We start from the raw sequence: 25721 nt of genomic DNA on the forward strand, positions 1-25721 counted from the left end.
GTGTTGCCACTTAGTTCAGTTCAACAGTTAACAGGTTAACCTACCATCCATCCATCTGTTAGCTTTACCCACCTTATAGAGGGACGCAGTGTTAAAAAAGGACATTTTTGTCTTTAGGGACCGCTGTATAACTTTTATAAATTGACACCTAAAGGTCAATAGTGGGTGTGGATGCTACCAGTGAAAGTGGGAGTGGAAAAATCTGAACAACCATTAAGAGAGGGCTATCAGGTCACCTGCCTACCAGGAACGACACACTGTAAAGGCTCATCTCATTTCTCTATTTTAAGCCCCCCTCGTCAGCACTGTCCTCCGTCATCCTGCCTGCGACCTGAAAATTGATCTTCGCGTGACACGTTGAAGGATGTTTCAATTCCTAAAATGCATCTCTAGGAGAGAATAAGCTTACCAGAGGCACAATGAGTGAGGATGCACCCGAGTATCATTGCTGCATCCTTTGTGGAAACCTTTTCTGCATCTGTGACGTACTAAAGAGGCGTGACACACAGCTGGGATACACAAAGCGGTACACAATATATGTCACTGGATCATAATAAATGTATTTATGTGCTGTGCTTGTTGTACTTTATGGCTCGAGTGTGTGCTAAACAAAAAGTAAAAGTTGAATTAAAAGTGAATATATACCGTAAGGTATTATGAACACTGTTCTGCTCATCTGACAGAGATCCTAAAATACATCATAAAAATGATGCAACTGTGCCGCAAATCATATTTTATTGACGTTGCTTTAAAACCTCTGAGGAAGGATTGTCTAATTTTGTTAAATGCCTGTTGCCTCGGATACTCATCACTCTTCTCCGGCTCCTCCGCTCGCTGCTCTGGTGGGAGGGACCGAGACGGGGGGGGAGTCGAGGATGTAAAAACTGAGAAATGAGAAAAGGGCCAAGTAATATGTTAACACACAACACGCCTACGCTGTGTGTAAATCATTACATTTTAAGGTGATGACTCATTTCAGAGGTTACAGTAAGGGGGTGTGTTGTGTAATGAAATCTGTGTCATGGTCTAAAGTGGGTGTATTGTGTCGTCTATCAGATCGCAGGAGGAACCTTTTCACATTCATTTGGCTGGTTCACACAGGAAGCATATTGACAGCATGCCTGTATTAAGACGGCTGGATATAAAGCTGCCACTCAGCTTTGCTATCAATGTGTCTGCAGTATTGCAAGAGAAAAAAAATCCTGCGTTTATGTATACTTATTTGTGTTTTATTTTTAAAAAGCACGAAAAGGGCCATAGAGGTGCTCAGTCTCAGCCCTGAGGAGTTACTAGTGTGTCTCTGCAGTTGTTTAAAGAAAGAAAGTTTCTAGTTTAAAGTTGATTTGCATTTAAATTTGCACCTCATCCCAAAAAGAAAAATATAGAGGGAAGGACAACAGAAATAAGGCATCCCTCTTGTGTGTCACATAGCTTGTTTAAATGAGTGTAATCATTTCAGATCCCACACAGTCAGCGACGGCTTTGTAACAGCAACATAAATTGCAAGCACGATGCAGACTGACCACGCAGCCATGACAAACGATATCGCTGCTCACGTACTCTGAAGCCTTGGAAACTAAACTAACTTGCAGTGTTTTCTTTGTTCACTTGGCTGCTACTTTATTCTTATTTAATGAATTAAACATTGTTAGTTTGCTTCTTTTTTTTAGGGCTAGAGAAAGTTTGCTATTTTACTGTATGTTATTTGGTTTTAAATCTTAAAACTATTTGTATTCTGCAACGCCTCTAGTCATTGTTGTAACGATGGACAATAAACCTTCTGCTGGTAAAATAAAATGTCACTCACGCACACCTGATACAACACATTGTTCATTCCTGTGACTGAAAGTGTGAACTCTCCAGTCTGCACTTTTGGGATGTTTTTTCCCCCCCATTATTTAGAGAAAATACAAAAGCTACCAAACTACAAAAAGAAAACTGAGGATCACCGGGGGCAGCTGGAAGCATTGGGACAGTTCACTTTGAAGTCGACTTCATAAGTTCTCTGACTCAAAAAAGCTGTAAAACAGCAAAAACTGTTGTTCTTTCACTGTGATTTGGTACAAACAAGATTCATCTGTGAGTTTTCGAGGTGGATTTTGTTAACTTTGGACAGAACTGGGCTCGCTGGATCCTTCTGTGTTCAGTGTTTGTGCTGAACTAATGTGCTGCTCAGAGAAGCTTTGGGTTTATTTTACAAACAAGTGGCGTCATTCTTATCCACCCCCCATAAAAAAGAGAGAAAAAAATGACATCACCAAAATGTTAAACTGCTCACTTAAACTATTGACTTCTTTTGTTGAGTTACTGTGATGTTTTTGATTGAATGCACCGGTCTACTAAAGTATATGAAACTATCCTTCTCCTCAGTCTACATGCTGCTGTTTTAATATAGATTTCACAGCATCTTCATTTAGTTCCCGCAGCTCACATATGATGACGCGCACTAAGTCAAATTAATTCTCACCCTTTGGGATGAGGACTCGTGTGCCAAAGAGTCCACAGGTGTTCATTTTGATCTGTAGCTTTTGATTTCAGAGAGGAGTATCATATCTCAGAAGCTGGGCATGTTAATCAGTGAAATCTCCTGCTGTCATCCTCAGGCTTAGCGTTAAATGTGAATTTCATCGCGCATGCATGTTTACATGAATATACAAGTACATGCGTATGTGCATAATCAGGAGCTCTCAGCGTGCCAGTGTGAGATATTCATTTGTCACCTGTGCAAACTCATATGATAATTACATTTGCTGCTTGGCAGGGAATCGGTTCTATTGGCTCATCGTGTATTTGTTAATCTTTCTTGCAATTTCTAATAGAAATCTGTGACCTGTTTAAAAAACAAACAAAAAAATAGATCCTGAGGGACAAAATTTGTTCAATCCAAATAGAACACTTTTCTCATTTACAGCATGATTAGTCATTGCTGTATTTTTATTTTTAAGAGGTTCACAGCTATCTTTTGTAAGACAGCAAACTATTCAACTTGACAACAAGTTAATATATTTGAAAATGTTCAAGTTTTACATGAAATTATGGTATGGCACAGCTTTTTCTTTCTTCGTTGCCTGTTTACTTTGAGTTCCAAAAAAGCATTTCTCTTGCCATTGAGTCATTTTTTCCTAGGCACGTTAATTACTCTAATTGGCAATCCTGTAGAGGAAAATTACAGCAGAGCGCGTATATTTTCCCGCATTTTTTTTCTATTTATAGCAGAAACATTTTACAGTATGTGACGTTAGATCCATCCATCCATCCATTATCTATACACCGCTTAATCCTCATTAGGGTCGTGAGGGGCCTGGAGCCTATCCCAGCTGACTTAGGGCGAAGGCAGGGGACACCCTGGACAGGTCACCAGTCTATCACAGGGCTACACTTAGAGACAGACAACCAAGCACACTCACATTCACACCTACGGACAATTTAGAATCACCAATGAACCTCAACATGCTTTTGGACTGTGTGGGAGGAAGAACCCGGAGAGAACCCACGCTGCACGGGGAGAACATGCAAACTCCACGCAGAAAGATTCCGGTGCCCCCACCGGAACACGAACCGGCGACCTTCTTGCTGCGAGGCAACAGTGCTAACCAAATGCGCCACCTTACAGCGTGACGTTAGATATTACAGTAAAATACTATTGAAATCACAAAAATGGTTTACAGGGTACATGCTGTATATCGCATATCTCATCCCAGAAACACTGCTTTGTGCCATTTTATATCATCAACCTACCTCATGTGTGTAAGGTGTCAATAAGCCTGTATTTATTGTTAATAACTATACTATATCTGTAATTGTATGTATCAGTTTAAATGCATGTGTGTTTTATTTTATAACTTATTCCCTGTATGTGTTCACATACTTGGCCAATAATACTGATTTTGATTGGAAGAAATAACAGTGATATCAAAACTGTTTTGACCCAATGTTACAATTATGGCAAATGAAGGGAAATACAGGAAAACTGTGGAAATACAGCGTGTCCATGCTTTGTGATCAGTTATGGCTGAAGTGATTTTATATTCATTATTACCAGCTCATACAATGCAGTAAAATAAAGGTAATCTAGCCATTTTCCTTTGGTATATTATGACTGTGAGTTATTGGGTGTCACTGGATAATGAACAGAAAATAACGTAGCGCTATTATCCACTGTTATCTGGCATTGTTCATTTTTCAGGGACCAATGTGGTGGATTTAAACCCCCCCCTACTGGTTGCACATTTCTATTACAAAATGTGTTCAGCAGAGGAATGCAGTTTTGATGACATATTATGTAATCTACTCGTGGCATAAACTGAACTTAGCACAAAGCGAATTAAACAAAACGAAACGATATGTAACGCATCCAAACAGTCGGCTCTATGATTTTAGAAATAGACGTCCATTTACTCTGGTTTATGCGTGGCAGGATGACCTTTTCTCTCGTGACAGCTAAGAGTGTTTATAAATAGCAGATACAGTTCATAAAAATTCTGATCGTTCCCTGAAAATCCTCCCATTTCACACAGACGTGCTCTGCTCTGAGATATATGTGGACCCACTGGCAGCATTAATTATAGCACAGACTTGGAGATTGTGATATTGGTTTCTTCATCCAGTTTAACACTGTTTCCTCTTCATCAATATGCCTAATGAGATCTCATGGGACATTTCAAGGGTATGGCAGGCTGGTGTTCCTCAGGGCTGGACATGAGTGCTTTGACTGCAGGTTACACGATATTTTCCCCCAGCAGGACCATGCATTAACCTTTTTATGTATTCTAATTACTCTTGAGGACTGGTCTGGCTGCCTGTATTAGCCAGACACATTATAACCTCCCACTTAGTACAATCTATGAACTAATTAGCTCATGCAGCTTATGAAATGAAAAAAAAAAAAATCCAAATGAGCACTGAATAGTTTTCATTGAAACTCATATAGAAAGAAATCTTAAATATTATCTTTAGTTATCAAAGTCTTATTCAGGGTGTGTGAGACTGGACTGTCAATCTTCTGTATCAGAGGTTTATTAAAAGAGAAAACAGGAAACAGTCTATTTTAATCTAGCATGTACTATATTTTCAGTTCTGCTTTTCTACAACCCAGCACACATTAGTAGTAGCATTATTTATAAAGAAATGTATTGACACGTGCTCTCTTTTCAGAGCAACTACTTTTCTCTCTGGAGGTGCAGCTCCTCTTTCATTAAAGCAAGTATTCAGTGCAGAAAGGATGTCAATATGATTTATTATAGATTCTGTGGTACTCACAGAGCTTGTATAAAAGCCATTATCCCACAAACAGCACATAAACATTTTTATAAATTAATAGAAAAAAGAATCACATTAATAGAACATTGCCAGTTATCCCACATTCATTGGTGCTCGTCTTAATGAGGAATCCACAGTGGCCACCACATAAGGACCATTTCAAGGTCCACTTTATACGCGGTACCCTCAACGAAGAATGAACATAAATATAGAAAAGTTATTTTTGTGGAACCAAACCGGAGCCATACTTGGAAATGAAAGCAATTTTCTGCAGCATAATTATTCCCCTGTAACCTAGCTCTTCGGTGTTTTGAAAATTAATCGTTTTGCCTGACATGTTTCACTGGTTTAAACTCTGCATTTCTCATTGCTGCTGAGTTGCTGGGGGGTGTAGTAGGAGCTCTTTCATCACTTGTATTTTATCTTCATTACATATGTATGAATATATGTGTTTTTCTGTAAATTAACTCTGAACCATTAATGAATACAAATGTAGAGACACATGAAGAATTAAATCAATACAACGACACACAAACTTGGTGTTAAACCCCCTTCAAAATCTGAGTCTGTCGCATCATTGTGTTGCATCCTTCCCATGACACAAAGTAAAACATCCCGCAGACCTTAAATAAGCCAGTGCCACATAGCAATAGGCATTACAAATGTGACGAGAAAAGGTGAAAAGGTGCTCTAGTATTGCTTTAAATAGAAAATTTTTGTCACAGCTTCCCGCTGCTTTCCATTCAGACCTAATCCTTCATAACAGAAACACACTGGAAAAGATCCTCAGGATCAACAAAACCCCCTGCGTGCTGCTCAGCATGTTGGCGGAGCACACAATCCAATATCCTGTCAGCTTCTTTCACATTTAACAATACAGCATTCAAAACAAACATAATCTTTCACAGATATTTTTCGTCATCCAGTGTTAGAATTGTTAAATCCACTTTTACTGGGATTATGACTTGACACATTCTAATGCTGTGCGCGGGAATCCACAGTGGTAGCTGACTGAAACGCTTGGTGGCAGGTGAACAACAAAGAAGTGCATGTGACTGACACTGAAAAGAGTGCCTGTCCTCACAGACAGACACACACCCATGGCTCAGGACACACAATGTCCATTCCTTGTTTTCAAATGAATCAAAAGTGTTCACAGAAGTTCTGCTTCGTCCTCGTCATCCTCAGAGCCTGATGGTCCCTGGCGAACTTCTTCATACCACTTGTTGGTCAGGGTCTTCATCTGAATCCGGCCATGTAACAGGTCCTGTCAAATACACATTAACCACGCAAAAAAAATGTGCACATCAGCAAGAATGAACATGAACGTGCAGAAAATCATTTAACACGCAGAAGGGCAGAAAAAATGGCAGATTTTGGAATACTGTTGCCCTGCAGTGAGATCCAACTTGGCTCCTAATGTTGTGTTTTTGTTAACACTGGGAGAGGTTTCGATTTTTACATAAAATACTGTGTTGAGTTTGGCGGAGCATGTAACGTCTTTCTTTGCCAAATAACATAAATTGTTTATGATTTGTGCACCAGCAGGCGAGGCAGAAATAATAATTACAACTACACAAGTGGCATAAAACTAAGTACTAAAAGGCAGCATATTTTATGTCCAATTTACCAAAAGTTTAAAAACGCCCTAGTTTACAGCTGCATCTTTGAAGGCAACAATAGGGACTGAATACTAAAAGATGCTCTTAATTTGCAAAATGACTAAATACAACGGACACTTTATTTTTTGTAAGATTTTTGTAAAGAGCGTTTGTAGAAATCTGATGCAGAGCTGTCTGTCTGTGATTAAAACAGCCGGATGTTGTTGGCTCATTTGCTGAACGAGGATTAGTGGACACTTTAGCTAAAGCTTTCAAACTCCAATAGCACAAGTAGAAGAGATAGACCACACAGGCCTATTTGGTGATTTTATTGGTTGCAGTCAGAATACACTGGACTATAAACAGCTGCATATCCACTTTTTTTTTTGTCTTGTGCTGCAATGCTAAACGGTAAAACCTCATTTGTTGCAGCATCCGTCAGTGCTGCCACCAAATCAAATGTTCAATATTTCTCTTCTCTGTTTGAAGATGCAATAGGAGTTTTCTCTCCATATATGCAAACGCAATAAAACACCTGCTGTTCCCAGACATTAAATCTCAAGACAGTGTCTTCTGCACAAGTGGTCAATCAGCAGAGATAAATTAGGTGCACCAGACATTTTTATTGAATTCCATTCCCTCTCATGTTTTGCTCTTCTGAACAGAAATGACTTAGAATACATTTTGCATGAGCCCAAACAGGTCATCTTCTGCAAAGCTGCTTTTCTTTTCAGTAAAACCTCAGTGCAGGTCTTAAGTTTTTTGGTGCCAAAAAAAAAAAGGGCCTCAGATATTCAATATATTTCCAAATATGACTTACACTTAATGACAGTTATAGAATCAACAAAACTATTAATAACCTTAACAAACAAAACTCACTGTGTGGCTGTTGTACTGTGAGACATGTACTATATCATTATTGGAGGATTTCTTTCTCCCATCTCTTACCTCTTGGGTGAGCCTGCGAGTGAAGAAGGGGTTAAGGTACTTAGCATCAAGCCACATGAAGCCCTTCAGATCTTGTCTCTGGTAGATATGAGCTTCATACTCCTCCTCTGTCAGTTCTGACAGGTGCTCTGACTCAATCGTATTACCCTGGACAGAAAACACGTGGAGAGAGAAAGGTGTCAAACAAATGACACAAATGAAGCAGAGGTTGAGGAGATGGAAGTGAATGCAGGGAAAAGGACAGCAACGGTGGTGGTGGAGTCGAGATTACATACAGAAGGAACAAAGATGAAGAGCAAAGGGACCACAGAAAGGGTTTTACATAAAAGAGAGCATGTTGCCAGAAGGAAAAAAAAAGGGGATTTGATAGATCTAAGTTGCTGGTACCTTGGGAACCAACACTTTACATACAATACATACAAAACATTAAACACACTATCAGTTGTTTGGGTTTATTTGAACTTGTGCGAGTTCAGGAGTTTCCAAGTGTGCATCTGTCTAATGAGAGTGCTTTGCTCCCTGCTGATTCCTTCCTTTCCTTGATTGTCCTTCACACAAACCACAATCAAGCCTTTGATGTTCTTCCCTCTGAAGAGAACAGTAACAGCCTGATGGCACATGAGAGGATGGCACAGCGAGCATCAATGTGGACAAAAAACTGTCTGTGTGTGTGGGATGCCAGAGAGCTTCATCAATTACCATTTTCTCTGTCTTGCTGAGATTAATGTCCTTCTTGTTCTTACGCCGTGACTGGCTATCCTCAATGTCCATGATGCGGATGAGTGGCATTGTCCCGCCCCCGAGGAGGAGGATGGTAAAGAGCACGATGATGATGGTGGTGGTGCCGATAAGCTGACGCTTTTCAATAGGTTCCAGGCCCAAATGAAGACTCAAAGCATAGGGAATGGCACCTCGCAAGCCTAGCAAAAGGAAAATTAAAATGACAAAATATACAGCTGAAACAAACAGTTTACATACACTGTGCAAAAAGACATAGAACCTTTTTATTTTTCCTCACTGTCTGACATTAAATCAGACTAAACTTTTCCTGGTTTAGGTCAGTTAGGATTAATTCAAACATATATTATGTAAACTGAAATCTGGACACTTGCTTCATTTGCTTCAACTGTTTCACTGTCTGTTTTTGATATATGTAGGTTAGCAATGATTGACTCTTTTCAGCATCAATTAATCTGCAAATTCTAATATATAACTAATCTATCATTTTTACAACAAAAGAAGAAAATAGAGAAGAAAAAAAAAGGGGTAAATTTTGCATTCCAAACTAAAGTCAACCAATAATTACTTTTTACTGTTTTCTGTCTGGTTGTGGGTGGGGTTTATCAAACTCAGGAACCAGATGTAGTTTCCATATGTAACAGCGCTGTGGGACAATTTATGGTAAACTACATTTGGCCTGCTGGTATGCCATCTGTAAGATATCTGAAAGCAATTAAAAAAGTCCTTCAAAGTTTTCCAGAGCCAAGAAACGGCATCTTTGAAGCATTTGTTTGGTCTGATCAAAATCATAATTACTTCTAAGATTACAATGCAGCAAAACAGCAAACTCTGCTTTTTGAGAGGCGAACCTCAACAGACGATAAAAAATAATAATTCTAAATAATTACAAGCAATTGTCAAACAGTTGTAGAATAATTTCCTGCTGCTCGAAAGACTACTTGTTTAAGCTGTAGGTTGTTGCTATTTTGTACTCGCAGATGCGCACGCAGCAATTTCCAACATTCAAAAGGTTCATTGTGTCATCTCACCACTAAACCACATGATGAACATCATTTTGGGTGTGATCTTGTGGTCTCTGAAAAAGTTCAGCAGGAATGACAGAGGGAAGATGTTCACTGCCCGGCCAAGAAGAACCAGGACCTAAAGAGACGACAACAGCTGTCACACTTGAAGATCACGGGAATGACCACGAACGCTATTTATCAGATTAAGTGACTGAAGATTGAGCACTTACTATGCACCAGATGACAAAAGATATTTCAAAGTTATGAGGGAAGCTGAAGATGGACAGACCCAGGAAGGCAAACACACATGTCTCTGGAGAGAAAATTTAGGAAATAGTGTTGAAAACTTCACGTGAAATTAAAAACAAATGGGGAATTGGGAGGTTAAGTGTGAATTCACTGACCACACATGAAGGCTACTGTACGCAGTGTCTGCTGCATAAGTATTTGGGTGACAGGGGACAGATTGTGATGGGTGTAGTGAGACATCACAATCCCCGCAAACAGGATGGACATTATTCCTGTAGGTGGAGAGAAACAGATGGGAGAGAGTCAAACATAGAAAATTCTAGTTAATCACAATGAGAGTATGTGCTTGCTTGTCAAGTGCACTCACCAGACAGTTTGATTCCCTCCGCCAGGCCGTAGGGAAGGTATGCGAAAATGATCATCATGCCAAACTCCAGAGACGGCGTCTTCCTCAGGTCAAAGTGTTTCAGGAACTAATCAGTGAGTTATGGAATTTAAACAGGCCAAACCAGAAGAAAACACACACACACACAACTATAAAGTACATACAAACGTGTCTAGAGAATGAGTTTGGATACAAGAGCTGAGATGAGTCCAGTGAGGGTTCCCAGGGCAGCAGAACCAAAAAACATTTTAAGAAAATAACCCAGAGCTTGCAGGAAAGTCTCCCAACCCGTGACCATGGAGTTGTCTGAGCGGGAAAAGCAACCCTCTGCAGTGCTGAAAGACACAAGAAACAGCCAGAGGATCACTTTTACACATTCTGACTTGTAATACTTGAATCGGACACTAGAGGGCGCAACCACTCCATCACTGAGAATATAAACCAGAAAAAAAGAGGGTGTGTGTTTCAGGGTGTGTGTGTGTGTGTGTGTGTGTGGATTACAGTTTGTAATCCCACCATCAAAATCCTGTTGGCTAATCTGAGATTGGCTGTATCATATCACCATTTTCAGTGAATTAATGGAGCTGAAACAGAACAGAAATACAAAAGGCACTGAGCCACACAGGATACATTTGGATATTATGTGAGCCACATTATAGTGTTTTTGCTAGCTACGTGTCCATCTAATTACACATTCAGGAGCAGCATTTCTTTTAGAACTACAATGAAGGCAACAATAAACTTCAGCATTTATAGTAACATCTGTAATTTGCAAGAAAAATAAACTAAATATTTACTCTTGATTTACTCTTTCAGCTTTGACTTGAGCTAAAATGATTTATCATCTTGGTTGTACCAAAAAAAACAGCACTTTGGATGTTTTATAATTAGTTATGTAGTGGGAACACAGACAGTCTACTTCCAGTGTAAATCCTATTTATAATTCTAATAATCAAAACAAACAGCCAGACAGCACAGTAACATTAATAATCAGATTTCACTGCGTATTAACAATCTCCAGAGCAGAGGTATTAGCTGCGTGACTGTTATAAAAGGCTGGGCCAAATAGTAAAGTAGGTTTCTAAGAAAGCCACTCTGTGAGGTGCTAACCACAAGCAAACTGCCAGGGCTGTTCAGTCCATCTATTATTCATGCTCTCATTTACTCTACGGGGGCATGTAGACACTTGAGATCACTTTGCACATTTAGCTGGTTGTGAGTAGGAGAGATAAGGCAGCAATAAAGTGAGTACAGCGACAGAAGATAGAATGACAGTGACGCGTACAAACAAGGGAGCCCTTCAAACCGTTTCTGTCAAACTTGTCCGTCAGGTTTCTGTCTGTGTTTTGGTGGGTGAGGACGCCGGTTTACTGATACAGTAAAAACTTGATAAACAATTATGGAGGAGGAATAGTCTGAATAGACCGTACCTTCTGTCAACAGAGAGCTTAGAGAAACTAGTTACTGGTACATATACGTCAGAGCGACTATTTCCTTCAAATTACTGGGAAGCTGAGTTCCTGCTATGACGTTAATCTCTGCATGTCATAAATGTTATCCAGACTCGTAAGGTCACCATTACTTTCCATTTAGAAGATGTTGTTGACAATACACCCACATCCCAAGTGTATAAACACATCAACTGTAAGATAGACAAACAGTCCATGACGGCAACCATAGGTTTCCAAAACAGCAGTTTGGAAGCTCAGTGTGGTAGCTGCCAGCCGTTGCCATCTTGGCAGCACTTGACTGTGTCTAACGCCCAGCTAATCCAAAAATACACAAAGAGGTGGAGCCAGTGTGAAGCTGAGGCAGGCCATGCAAACTTCTCTGGGCGTTGGGCAGTACTGTGACTGCACCCACCTCACAATTGAAGCCTTACAGGTGTCACATGCATGGAAATTACCTATAGGGACAGTTTATGTACTGGGCGTGAACATGATTATTTCTGCTGTAAAGTTGAATACAACATGAACATTACAGTCGATGGCAAGCGGCTTGCTTTTAGGCCAGGCCTTTTGGCACTTTAGCCAGGAAGTACTTTATAATGATAATATTTTATGGTCTAAGAAGATAAAATAGGATACGGATTGTATTCTCCTCCTGCCCCTTGTCTAATCACACTGGGGTTCACTGCATTGTTCAATGAGCGTTTGTCTGGCAAACTCTGATCAGAGCTAACCCACATAAGAGAGCATGCTGGTTACCCTTCCTTCCTCCATAGATAGCTAAAGCCCCTTTTGGACATGTTTGATTTCTAAAAAAAAAAAAAAAAGTGATGGAGTATTTTTAATATTACCAGCCATGTCCAGTGATTTTATCCGGATCCGCAACATAAATATGAGTAATTTTTCTTCCCAGTAATAATACCTATACCTCTTCAATAAACTTATTGGTCCTCCTATAATTTAAAATCCCATCTGGAGCTATTTCTGTGAATTTTCAAGTTCTCTTCTCTCCTTCTCTTGTTTTTGAGCTACCTCAGAGTGAAATTGGGCGTCTGTGTCAAAAAAAAAAAAGAAAACGGTTTTCAAATCTGATGGAAACATATTGTATATATGCCTATCTGGGAAACAGTAACACGACGGAAAGAAATTAAAGCTGTTAGGAGAGTTTTAGTCCAATATGCTCGGTAATGGCCTTTGCTATGGGTAGGTGTTACTATCCTCTTTTGAAGCCTATTTTTTTTACTGCTGTTAACAGTTCATGTCTGTATTATATCCATCAGTGCACAGATAACTAACACCTAGCATGTGATAATTCTCAAGCATGTTTGTAATTGTCTGTCTGTTCCTATTTCTAAGAGGGTTTATAGATCCGTATTTATACTCTTTGGTTTGTTCTGCTGAATGTCTCTTACAGACTTTATTCTGAACTTCCATACTACAAAGTTCAAAATCTCCTTTTAAACAATGAGTTAAATTTCCAGGCCAATATGGAATATTATATCACCGACCTCCTTCCGTTAATTTGATCCAAATGGCCCTCAATAGGGACCTAACATTCTGAGTGAACAAGTACCTAAGACTTTGAAACGTGCCTCTGTGCGTACAATATTTTGACAGCAGTAGTTATGTATATCTGATGCTTTGAAAGCGCGTGCAGACTCTTTGCATCTCTCAGGTTGCCTGTGGTGAAAGTCAACATCATGCATAAACAAATGTAAATGTGCGGGAGAGTAAAAAAGCCACGAGAGAGTGGCTAGAAACTAGACTCTTACTTGGTAAGGACAATGGAGACAGCGTCGTTGAGGATGCTCTCCCCAAACACCAGCATGTTGAGGACTGGGTCCACATTGAGTGCATTGAATATAGCGATGGTAGCTACAGGGTCCACAGCAGAGATCAGCGAGCCAAAGGCGAAGCTACAGAAAGTCAGAAGGAAGTAAGAAAGAGAAGAAGTTTAGCAGTGATAAAAAATATTTACTTTTGCAGGAGTCAACACACTTTCATCAACTAAAAAATCAAGAGACAAACACAATGAAGACAGGATATGTTCAAACAAGTTGAAAGAAAGTACTGACAGCACCTATCAAGGAAGTACAGACCTTTAACATGTTATATAAAGATAAAGATAAAGATAACTTTATTAATCCCACAGTGGGGAAAGTTCACTATTGATAACAAAAAGATACAATTACAGTAGGAGGGATTAAAACAATTAAAAATATTTTAAAATGTTTTACAGAACTCTGTGTGGACAGAGATGGGTGCACAGAAAGAGCACATTTGGAACAAAAAATCCAGCACTGATTTGAGACTTTTCCTTTAAAAATCTAACAGCTTCGTGTTCAGGCCATGCCCTGAATTTCCCCTTAATATCATGAAAATCTGCTAAGTAGTTTCGGGGAAATCCTTCCAACAAACACACAAACAGACAGACAAATTAGACTGAAAACATATCCTTGTTGGAGAAGGAAATGAAGAGGCGAAAGACCTGCTTGAACACAAGACGCACACTCATACTCGTGTTGATGGTGCACAAGGGATAACATATAATAACCCCGAGTTACTCTTAAAAAAACACATGGGTGTGGAGTAACATACTGCAGTTCTGTCAGCTATCTCTGGCAGCCGGATTATCCTGCTGTCTGGAACTCACTAAAAGATAAACTCTTAAATTACAGAGGGCTTAGGCCTTTCTAACCTTACAGTAGACAGTGGGTGTCAGTGGGTGACATGACTACAGAATACCACTATCCAATTTCCCTTGCAGTAATTTTGAACAGAAATAGTAATTTAATGCTGAAAAAAACAAATATTAAATCTCCAGAGGGTTAGGTATAAATTCAAACACGGGAGTGTAAGAGATTTTTAGTTAATGCTGGTTAGAGTGGAAGGCCAACACTCACCTATCAGTCATGGTCATCTTATAGATCACATCAGCCTGAGGGAAAAAATAGCAAACCACAAAGACATACATTTTTACAAGTTGCAACAAGGAAATCTTATTATAGCAACATGAGAAGAGAAATTCTTTCAGTAAAGTCAAAGCAAACCAAAAATATTTTTATCAAGACACATGAACAAGTTCACACACTTTCTCTAAATAGGCCCTCATGACGCCACAGTTGTTGATGGCTAAAATCCTCACCTGGCCGAGGAAATAGATACCTCCTCCGACGATGAAGGCAGAGATAGCTGTGCCAATCACAGCAAAGAGGGTAATGGAGCCAATGTTCTGGAAGAAGTTCCCCTGAACATACATGGACACACAGCTTAAGAATTCTTGGGCTTAGTAGTATGCCATTTAAAATAACATAGTGTTACATAACATGGTGCCAGAACTAAAAATGAAAAGTAGGGCACAGTATAGGTACATAGAAAAATAAAGTCACAGTTATGCTGTGAGCGTTGTGAAAGACTGTTGCCTTTTCAATCGTGTTTGAAAGATTGCTTTTTTAAAAAACAAACAAAAGCCTATTAAGGTCATTTTTGCATTGGATTCATGTTAAAGTTTTGTATAATGTATGAATAATGTCCTGCATTTGAATAACGCAGAACACAAACAAAATCAACAACACAGGAGGCACAAAACTGACAGAGAGCAGAGCTGCTTATGCTTTGGTCTTAATTCACTGTGAAATGTACATGGTTGCATTTCTAAAGTACTAGACAGGTTTCAGCACATATTATTATTATGCCTTTTTTTTGTTTGGCAGTGGTGTCTGTGATTCTTGTTTCAGCACATTTAGATCATGTCAGTTTTCCTGTATGAAAACATGCTGTGATTTGTACTGTACCTCTAAGTATATAAAATTCTTAATGAGCACAATGGAGCTACCTTCGTACACACATTCTGCCGTACCTTATGTAAAGAGTATCCAGATTCAAAGATGATGGGCGGCAGAAGCAAAAGGAAGAACATGTTGGGCCGGAACATTTCCTCCTCCTTTTAGAAAAGGACAGAGACACATATAATACATCAGAAAAAACACATTTCGATAGAAGATAAACTGCAGTAGACAGGCAACTGATAGAGAAGGTTGGAGAAGCAAAGTGGCTAACAAACTGATGAGGCACAAGGAAAATGAAAAGTCCCTATAGTGTGAAGCTGGTTTCCGATTACGACTTGAACTGGGTTGTTTTAAGCCCACAAATGGTCTTTAATCCAAGCACAAATCCTAATAGTACTTTTAAGCACTGAATTATAAAACATGTGTTTGTGGTTATTACACAATCCTGAGCAACTACTCCCCTTTATTCATCCGACTGATGAAAGTCAGTGACCGTCAGCCGACCTAACACACGGAAGAGGGGTGATTTGGGGGGGGGCAGCAGGCACATGCCTCAGCTGTTAACAACAGTCCTTTATCTGACAAAACAAATTCGGATGTTGTCTGATGTTTAAGTCGTTGAATCTCTCATACATTCACACACTCACACACACTCACGCAGTATCCCAGTGACCTTAGCTCTCTGATTATTTCAGCAATATAATGAAATCATTGTTGCTTCTCAGCTAAATGGGACAGCCTCCCAGAGCAGGCATAGGCATCATGTGCCCATGCATTACGCTCTGGCAGCTGATGTGTCTGTGCATGATGCACCATGTGCTTTTGCAATCAGCCAGTGTGCGTGCGAGTGTGTGTGTGTGCTCTGTGCATAATCTACACAAGTCATGTAAACGTCAATACACAGTATGCACGAGTGAATGTTCATGTGCACGTTTTATTTCTGGGCCTTGGCTGGCACTGCAGTCGTTTCTGTCAGAAAGACAGAAGAAGGCAGGGCCATATCTAATCCACCCAGTCAACAATCTCAGTCTTTGTAATATAAAAGCCAGTACTGACAGCTGGTAAAGCTCGAATCTCCACCCCAACAACCCCAACAAGCAGATGGACATGAAGACAATTACGTCTCCGTTTGATGTGGGTTTCCTAAAAGTATTGCAACAGCTTAGCAATGAATAGCTGCTGAGAGGTGAGCCAAATAAGAACATGATTTATTCTCTTCTCACAAGCATAATTCAAATCTACAATCATTCACTATTTGCCATGGTATCTGCAGAAATTTGAAGTGCTACCGGTGAAATAAAAGCTCAAAAATGCGATATAACTAGTTTCATAATTTACGAATTTAGATTTTTTCCCCCCTATCTAATTCCTGAGGGCTAAGACCTAAAAGAGTATGACACGATTGGTGAGAGATGAGAAAACAGAAGAAAGAACACGATATAACAAGTTTTAATTAAAAAACATACAAAGACTTTTGGTTGTCAAGGCGTTGACATTAATGTTAAATTCATCAATACCAGTCAACATTATTATGGCCACAAGCTCTTAAAAATAGGTCGAGCGTTGAAGACAGGCTTTTAAGAATGCATGTCGGAGTAGAAACCAATGCCCTTTTATTGCATTCAAATTTCAGATAAAAGTAAAAGTCAACTGTCGCTTCCAGGTTACCGGTTTTTCTTGACTTTTATCTCCAGTGTGATGCTTCCTGTCAGACCAGGTGCTCGGGAACATGTAATAACACCTGAGACACAAGAGGGTGGGCAAAGTGTGCACTGCAATGTGACATTTACTGTACTCCTGGCGTATGAATGCGCATACTTCACTGCCACACATGGAATGTATAATTTAGTGACTGAACGAGCACACACAGCATTTTCATCTACACTGATTTAAACAAGCAGATACAGCGTACATGTGTTAGGTTTTCTACATTTTGTCGTTTCAAACTCATATCACAATGGATTCAATTTACATTTTACCTCTCATCACTCTAAACACAATTCTCCAAAATTACATAGCACAGACTTTTAGAGTTTTACAATGTTTTATAAATGTACTAAAAATAAAATATGGAAATACCCATTTACATAAGTTTTCAGACTCTTTGTTATGACACTAGCAATTGAGCTCCAGTGCATCCTACTTCTATCAATGGTCCTTCAGATGCTTGTACAACTTGACTGGAGTCCACCTGTGTCTAACCAGTTTCAGAGGGTATAATTAGCAAAGCCATGGGTCTGTCCTATATAGGGTCTCCCAGCTGATGGTGCATGTCAGTGTGAAAACCAAGTCATGAGTTTAAGAGAACTGTCTGTAGACCTGTGAGACAAGATTGTGTCAAGGCACCAACGTGGGGAAGAATACAAGCACATTCCTGCAGTATTGAAAATCCCCAAAAGCACAATGGCCTCCATAATTCTCAAGTGGAAGAAATTTGGAACCACCAACAGTCTTCCTAGATCAGCTAACTTAATTCATCGGAGACAGAGGGCTCTGGTCATACAGATAATCAAGAACCAAGTGTTAACTATAAAAGAGATCCACTGTTAAGTTACTGAGATGGGAAACCAGCCGATGCTGCAGCACATCACCAATCAGGTCTTTTCAGAGTAGACTGACCTACGGGAAGTCATCCATCAATACAAATGCACATGACAACCCACTAGGAGTTTGCTTAAAGGCACCTGAAGTCCTCTCAGACCACGACGAGCGAAATCCTCTAGTCAGCTAAAACAAAGATCGAACTATTTTGCCACAGTTCCCAATGCCGTGTGAGAGGGAAACCAGGCACTGAGCACCACCTCATTAATAACATCCTGGCAGTCCAGCATGCACCATCATGCTGTGAGGATGTTTTTCTTTGACACGGACTGGAAGACTAATCAGGATAGAAGGAAAGATGGATGCAGAAAAATACAGACCATCAGAGGCTTTGGGAAAATGCTGCCAAAACTTTTGAGTAGCCAAGCCAATGTCTGGACCTGAACCAGAGCATCTCTGAAAATGGATGTTCTGGGCCAAAATAATTAGCAATAAAAACATCAGCTATTTTTTTAAATAATTAATTGTTCTGTTAATAATATGTCAGAAACCAATTTGCATACCAGGGTCTATAAAGACATCTTTAGATTGTTGTTTTTGTCAGACTAGGTTCGGGTTTTCAAACTTAAATGCGATAAAACAACATGAAGCAGAAATCATGCCTTCAAGAAGCCAAAAAGAAGGAACAAATGTAAATGGTCTGCACTTTTATAGCATTTCTACCTTAGTGGTACCCAAAGCGCTTTACAGTGTGTGTCTCATTCTCCCATTCACACACACTAATGGTGATAAAGCTTCCATGCAAGGTTCTTGCCAGTGTTTGGGAACAATTTTGGGTTCAGTGTCTTGCCCAAGGAAACTTCAGCATGCAGTAGGACAAAAGGTTTGGTAATTTTGCAGCTAACTGAGTATTGATTACATTCTTGTCGATTGGCCATGCACAAGATTTTGTGCCAGAATGCACCAGATTGACCTCCTATGCGGTGAGCTGCAAACTGATTAGGGGTAATGAGATTTTAGAAACACCGATATTGATAGACAGCAGAGAAATATATGTTGTATGAGAAGGAAAGATGAAATGGATTTAAAAAAAAAAAAAACAGAGAGCAGCGGATGGGGATATTCCGGAGAAGTGCTGAGACAGAGTTTGAACTAAATGAGAAAAGATGAATGCCAAAGATGAAGGGAACACAGTTAAAAGAAGGTTCAGAGATAACAGAAAAAATATGAGTGTGAACGCTGGTGAGACCTTCGTTCGGCGTATAGGCTCCCTGGAGGCTCGACTTTGACAACCACTGACATCACCACATGGGAAAAAGCCCCCTGCAACCACAATTAAAACTTCTCTCCCTGTGTCGCTCTCCCTCTCTTTCCGTGGCATGTGAGAGATCTATTAAAAAATGTGTGCCGCCCTTAGAGGCTTAAAACACACCACTGCAGCCACTGAGGGAAAAAATGATGATACAGTATAGGCTGGAACACTTAAATAGAGAGAAAACAGGGTTATTATCTGGAGTGCAAACACATTCACCTGCTATCTCTCTGTGTTTTGTCAAGGAGACAAATTGCTGCTAGCGTGTTACTTCATACCAGCATGAAATTTCTTCTTCAATCTGTGTCAGAGCACAGGGGAGAGATGGGCAGATGAGGAAAAAGGGGAAAAAGCAGTAAAGAGTACCAGAAAAGCACACGAGGAGGGGGAAAAAAAAAAAAAAATCTCTTCACATGCTGGATTGTAGGGAGAAGACTGTAGATAGAGAGGTTGGTAGCCAAAAGCAAAGAGAGCAGATTGGTCGTGAAAAAGAGCAGGCGATGACAGGATGCTGCTGCCTGAAGGGTTTGTATGCCCTTGGTGGATTGCAGGGCAGTCCTGAAGGCTTGCTAGATTAGCCAAGTGGGCCAGCTTCAGAAGGATTTCAGTTGGAGAAGATGGCGCCATCCTCAAAAGTAGCCACAAACATGATGCTGTCAACATGTTTTTTTTTTGTTTTCTGTAGACGGACAACAAGTCTATGCACAATTTTAAAAGAAGGGCAGTTGAAAAGAAATTACAGTTTTGCCACTGGCTGTGTTACTCACTGAACAGGTTGCATGATGCAGCCCCACTCTTAAAGGCTTTCTCGAAAACAAATAGGTCAGATATAATGGATTTGCATCACGGCCGGGGTCTTTTGAAGTCTTCAATGACCTATAAACCACTTAGCATATCCAGGCTCCTGTAAAGAGGCGACTGGATGTTTAGTTTAGCTTAACTTCAAAATAACAGCCTCGCCAAATAGTTTTTATGGAGCTGCATAGCGATAAGAGGTCATAAAGGCTGCTTACTGTAAGTCAAAGCCCAACAGAGATAATTGTCTAGAGATTCACAGGGGCAATAGGGGGGGAGGGATGGAGGGAGGAAGGGGCTCCAGGGGCTCTGGTTACTAGTGTCGATGATTCAGCAACATGCTGGGGCCCCCAAGCTAATAAACAATGGGCTCCTGTGTGCAAGAAACATTGACACAACCTGTCCTCTTTTCCTCCCTCCCCCCTCACTTTGCATCTCTCTCTCTACCTCTCTTGTTCATTCGTTCTCTCACTCATTGGCAGAGAACAAGGAATGTTAATTAAAGGCTGTGAGAACCGAGAGGAAAAAAAAAAAAAAAGGAGGGCTCACAGGGACACAGAGGGAGAGATAGCAAGCACAGAATGGGTTCCTATCACTATAAGTTGATAACAAAGTGCAGATAGTGAGATGAGATTTGTGACAAAAAAAGCAGCGAGCAGGAAATGAATGACTGAGCAGAAAGGCCGACCCAGGAGGAGAAATGAAAAAAAAAAACTAAAGCGCAGGCATGACAGATGTTTATTGGGCTGGGGTGGTTGGGGGTTTCCCAGGAAATGTGCACTGGGATGAATTGCATCACACCAGAGCTAGGAAAAGTGGTTACACACATTCTACACTATCCCTTCTCTCAAAATTACAGTGAATACCAGGAATGTAGTGGGTGGAGCTCTCTTGTACAGTTTTGAAACAGATTTGATGCATAAACAAAAGACTTAGATGAAATGAGATTCATTATCAGCACAGAGTCGACCTGGGCAAAATGTTTATGCGCTGCATATGTGTTTGCGTATTCGTCGCTGTGTTTCATTTGTTGAGGAATGTGGTTATTTTTGTTCATGGAAAACAAGTCAAACCACACAAAGCTTTTGAAATGATGAATTTTAAGCCAGTGCAGTGTGGAAAGAGGAGCTGTGGGTTAGGGTGTACACAGTGATTTGAGCCATACCTTCCAGTTGGCTAGTTCCTGGAACTCAATGATCTTAATGAAGCCTCCCATTAGAATCCCTGGAAAGAGAGAGAAGACACAAAATAATTCAACTCGTTAAATATTGTTACGACTAAAACACAGATTGAGTGCAAACCTGAAGCAAAGTGCTATTTGAGTTGTTAAAATAAATGGATTCCTGGCAAATGTCCACCATAGTTCAAGGATAAATTAGACACAAAGACTATAAAAGATCCATTGTCTTAGTTTTGTCTTTGAGAAAGTCCCATCAGGCTCTCAGCTCTCTTGCTACAGAGCCCAGCAGAACATTAATTAAAAGGGTGAGGAAAACACAAAGCTGTGTAACGGGCAAAGAAAGAGAGTCACATGAGAGAGAAAAAGAAATTAAATGAGCTTCAAATCACTGTCCAAGACCAAGATATATTGTCAGATAAAGAGGGACGGTGTAGAGAAAGACGCACAATGAGTAGACGTGAGTGAGGAAGTGCTGAGGAAGGAAGAGTAGCCCTTCCTGATTTGTAAGCAGAGAATTATCGCTTCTCGGCAGAGTCCCCCTGCTCTGTCTCATGAGCAGCCTGCAGGCCATGCAGCAAGAAAAGACCTTCACAGTCAAGACAGATGTATTCCACTGAGTTTGAGTGAGTAGAACTGTTCAAACGTGTCAAGAGGCAGTGGGCGGGAGTTACAGGAAACAGAATCAACCTGATGTGACCTCACACAAAAAGCAAAGCTGTAGGTCAGGAAAAAATATAAATCCCTTTTTATAACAAAGCATTTCTTAAATTTTGAGCACAGTTGCCAATGGACACCTTTGGGTTAGCCTTTACTCAGATTAAAACACACAAGTCTGATTTAGATAAATGAATTTAGTCGTGTAATCTTGCAAAGGTTTACATGTTTACTTACACTTGCAGAGATAGGTAGCAATGTTAGAATTTCAGTGTAACACACTGCATTTAAAATAGAAAGCACAAGAAAGAGAAGCTGAAGTAAAAGATGTAACTCATGAGAACAGGCATCAGCTTCATTATTTATACATGCTCTACAAAAGCACAAGTGTAGTATTCTGGCCAACTCCCAAATCAGTCTGAGCATTTGTTTGCTGTGCTAAAACCATTCCTGCTTTTAAAAACTTCCTAGAGAGCTCTTAAGTACAGAAACAGTGTACATTCAAGGATCTAGAGTCCTGCGTGGAGCAACGTGTTATATAAGAAGCACTCACCAAGGGACACGACAGCCACACTCTCTGGAAGAAAATGCAGCTTGAACTTGATAAGCAGGTGCACCAATATGATGCAGATACCTGGGGGAGAGGGGAGGGCAAAGACCACTGAATGAATATTTAGGACAAATACATCCATGTTCAGAAAATCATGTCACACCAACTCAGATCAACCCAAAAATAGCCCCCCACATCATACAGTATTAACATCTTTTCTCTGGCTGCTTTCCTTCAGATAACCAACTGTAGACCAGATACACATGTCTACGATAGACTCATCTTCTAGCTTTATTTTATTTACCTCTTATTATAGAAGTAAATACAATTCAAACTTGATTTCACATTGGTCTAACTGCAAACATGTTTTATGCAAAAGCGTTCAGATACACTCGTCTCATATAAATGACATAAAGATTGTAGGTCTTCTTAGATCACACAGGAAAAGATCATTTTTACCAATTAAAAGTATCAACTATGTTAATCAGCGTGCTGAATGGACCTGTATGTACATCAGCATAATGACTGCAATACTGAGGCCACAGTGACGTAAACAGCAATTCATACATAAGCAAAGAAAAACTGTACGAGACACAGTGAAACCAGCAGAGACTGGCTCATCAAAATGCTTTGTTATAGTGGAGATGTTAAATTCTGGCCAACTTAAAGCATGCCCAATTGTGGCTGGAAAGATTACACAACATCAGTCTGGATTCCAGGAAGTGCTACTTAGGCCTGATGTGTGGTTTCTAGACGGCATTCTGAGATGGTTTCTCATTTATTTATCTTGTCATGCCACTGATGAGTGGTATTAACTTTAGGAAACAATTACCTGTGCTTTTTCTACACGCATGCTTTAGGAAGCCAACCAAATGTACAATTAAATTTTGGTTTAGAAAAAAAAAAAAGCATGACATTTACACTTCCAAAAAGGGAATGAGTACAATTAGGAACCTCATGCATGATTTATGCCATTTCCTTGGTCTATGGTCTTGCAGTGGTATGGTAAACTAATGTGCATAATGGACACTTTATATGTCTGAAGAAGCATTACATGACCTTATGACGTGTAACCACATCCTATCCTTTATCCAGTTCCATCATCCTAAATCACCACTGGGAAACTTGGTTTAATGGAAAATTAAAGTGGCTGTGCATTTGCCCTCCATTATTAGCAGTCTGAGATTTAAGTTATGCATACTGTGTGAACAATTCTATTCCCTGTGGTGGACTCATTTACTTCTATCCTGTACGCATCAACGAGACTTCTCTTGGAAAACAAAATTTAAGGAGTTTATGCAGACAGTAATCGATCACAACAGAAAATACAAAAAAGAAAAAAGGATTCAGACAAATATTCAGCGATGGTGAATAACCACCTACCAATAACGAGCAGACTGAAGAATATGGTCAATCCGCTGGACTGCTCTTCCTCTTGGGCCTTGACCCCCGTCTGCACAGGCAGAATGGGCTTGGGGGTCGGGGGTGCCGGGGTTGTCGGCTTTGCAGCAGTTGTTGTAGAGTGGAGAGTCTCATTGTTGTAATTATCCGTGGTGTCGTTGGATTTGCTTTAAGGAGACAGTCCGAAGCAGAGGTGTGTTCATGTGAAGCAGATTTAAGAGTTACTATGTTAGCTGTGTCAAGATGGTTTTATCATATCCTGTTTTTTATATTTGTGCTGTCTGAAGTTTAACATTTTGATTAGGCAAAACTAATCACATTCAATAGGAGATTAGAAGAAAACTTATAGCACATCGAGTTGAAATAAAATGAAAAAAATGAATGAAATGAAAAATACTTTATTTGTCCCAGAAGGGAAATTCAATAAGTTTGAATTTTTAATTTTATTTACTATTTATTATTATTAAATTCCAATGAGTTGTCATACCATAAATCCATTACAGACTAGTCATGATCTGAATCAGCACAAACAGATGTTTATGTAAATACTATGTTGAATAGTATGTCTATACTCGTGTATTTAACTGATTGTGGGATAGCTCCTAGAAAATAAATACAAGTAGTCATGTCATCTGTTCATTCAATAATGTATTAACAGAGTCCGAGGAAGAAAGAAGGGAATATACATAGTCTATTTTGCTATAGTGAATATAAAAATCTGTGGTTAAGTAACTTAGCAAGATGTTAGATGATCGTTTGAAGGTAACGCAGAGGTATCCTGTTTCATAGCATTGCAATCAAACTATTGCTAGCTAGCTACATTGGGCAAACAGGTTAAATAGTATTTGTTAGTTCAAACCTGACATGCTGTGTATCCTTCTGTGGGCTGTTTGAATCGACTTTATCTTCTTTTTCATGCTTTATTAATGTTTGCTTGCTGTCAGGTAGAGTATTTCCCTCTTGTTTCCCATTCTGTCCGTCGTCATCTCTCTCATGCACGTCCAACGAGTTTTCTCTGTCAGCTCGCTGTGACACGCACGGATTTACGAATAACAGCAAAAAGCACAGCAACAAAACTTTAACACTAACACCGCTCATTCTCAACCCACTGACTTTAAGCCCAAAAGCAACGTTTTGCAATAAAAAAACACTGGTGATTTCATGTCGACATATCCATGTATCTGTTGGCATCACGGCTCCACTTCCGGGTACGGTTTTTGGCAGGGAGTTGTAGTCTTTAGCTGCGTTGCATCAATAGCATTAAAGAAGCAAAAACACATACGCAGTCGATGTCGACGATACTTCTGATGTGTATGTGTGTGGAGGCTTTAATCACAGTGTAAAATCCCAATTTTACCTGTGCATGCAAAATGTCAACGTTTACAGTACTTCTTGGATACCTCATTTCCCATGAGTCCTTGCAGTGCGCGTCAATCTTAGGCTTGCTGTGTTATGGATATTGTAGTTTTTTCATTTGTATTTTCTATCAACTGCAAAGTACCTGCACATGTAGGAAACACTAAAAACACCTTCCACCTTGTAGTGGCTCATATTAGATGAACGCTAAGGCTTATGAATGGACGATGGGAAATGAAAACCAGAAATAGGCAAAAAGAAAAAGAATATTTATGGCAATATGCAAGATCTGTATTCCTCCCTTTCATGTGGCCTTTACATCAATTCTTCCAAATCATTCATTTATTGTCCTTTGTAGGGCCTTGAGTTATACCTATCCTTAATGTCAGTGCTGATTTTTCCTACTAAATAAAATATTAGGTCTACAAGTGCGGTCCAATACAACACTGTACTTGTTAATATACAGTATGCATAAAATATTCTGGGGGCTGTATTTGAGCTCTAACAGT

General features: G+C 39.8%; 1 protein-coding gene across 1 annotated transcript; it reads right to left on the reverse strand.

Moving 5' to 3' along the window:
• Nucleotides 1-5217: 5217 nt before the first annotated feature.
• On the reverse strand, nucleotides 5218-25062 carry slc9a8 (solute carrier family 9 member 8). Its single transcript, XM_008300396.1, has 16 exons — nucleotides 24716-25062; nucleotides 23839-24023; nucleotides 22459-22539; nucleotides 21237-21295; nucleotides 15495-15578; nucleotides 14781-14882; nucleotides 14539-14573; nucleotides 13408-13551; nucleotides 10381-10522; nucleotides 10170-10275; nucleotides 9958-10074; nucleotides 9784-9866; nucleotides 9578-9689; nucleotides 8508-8728; nucleotides 7809-7955; nucleotides 5218-6526 (listed from the first exon to the last, which is right to left on the reverse strand). The coding sequence occupies exons 1-16, from the start codon at nucleotides 25045-25047 to the stop codon at nucleotides 6413-6415; spliced, it is 2064 nt and encodes a 687-aa protein (XP_008298618.1). The 5' UTR covers nucleotides 25048-25062; the 3' UTR covers nucleotides 5218-6412.
• Nucleotides 25063-25721: the final 659 nt, after the last annotated feature.

The sequence above is a fragment of the Stegastes partitus genome, unplaced genomic scaffold, assembly GCF_000690725.1.
Source record: "Stegastes partitus isolate 25-593 unplaced genomic scaffold, Stegastes_partitus-1.0.2 Scaffold1534, whole genome shotgun sequence".
NCBI classification, from domain to species: Eukaryota; Metazoa; Chordata; class Actinopteri; family Pomacentridae; genus Stegastes; species Stegastes partitus.

Excerpts from the sequence above, each read along its gene's own strand:
- slc9a8 (XM_008300396.1), bottom strand. The coding sequence starts at position 25,047 with ATGCCAACAGATACATGGATATGTCGACATGAAATCACCAGTGTTTTT. Across the intron at positions 9,867-9,957 it reads TACAGTAGCCTTCATGTGTG|AGACATGTGTGTTTGCCTTC; the intron begins GTCAGTGAATTC and ends TTTTCTCTCCAG. Across the intron at positions 8,729-9,577 it reads GTTCATCATGTGGTTTAGTG|GCTTGCGAGGTGCCATTCCC; the intron begins GTGAGATGACAC and ends TCCTTTTGCTAG.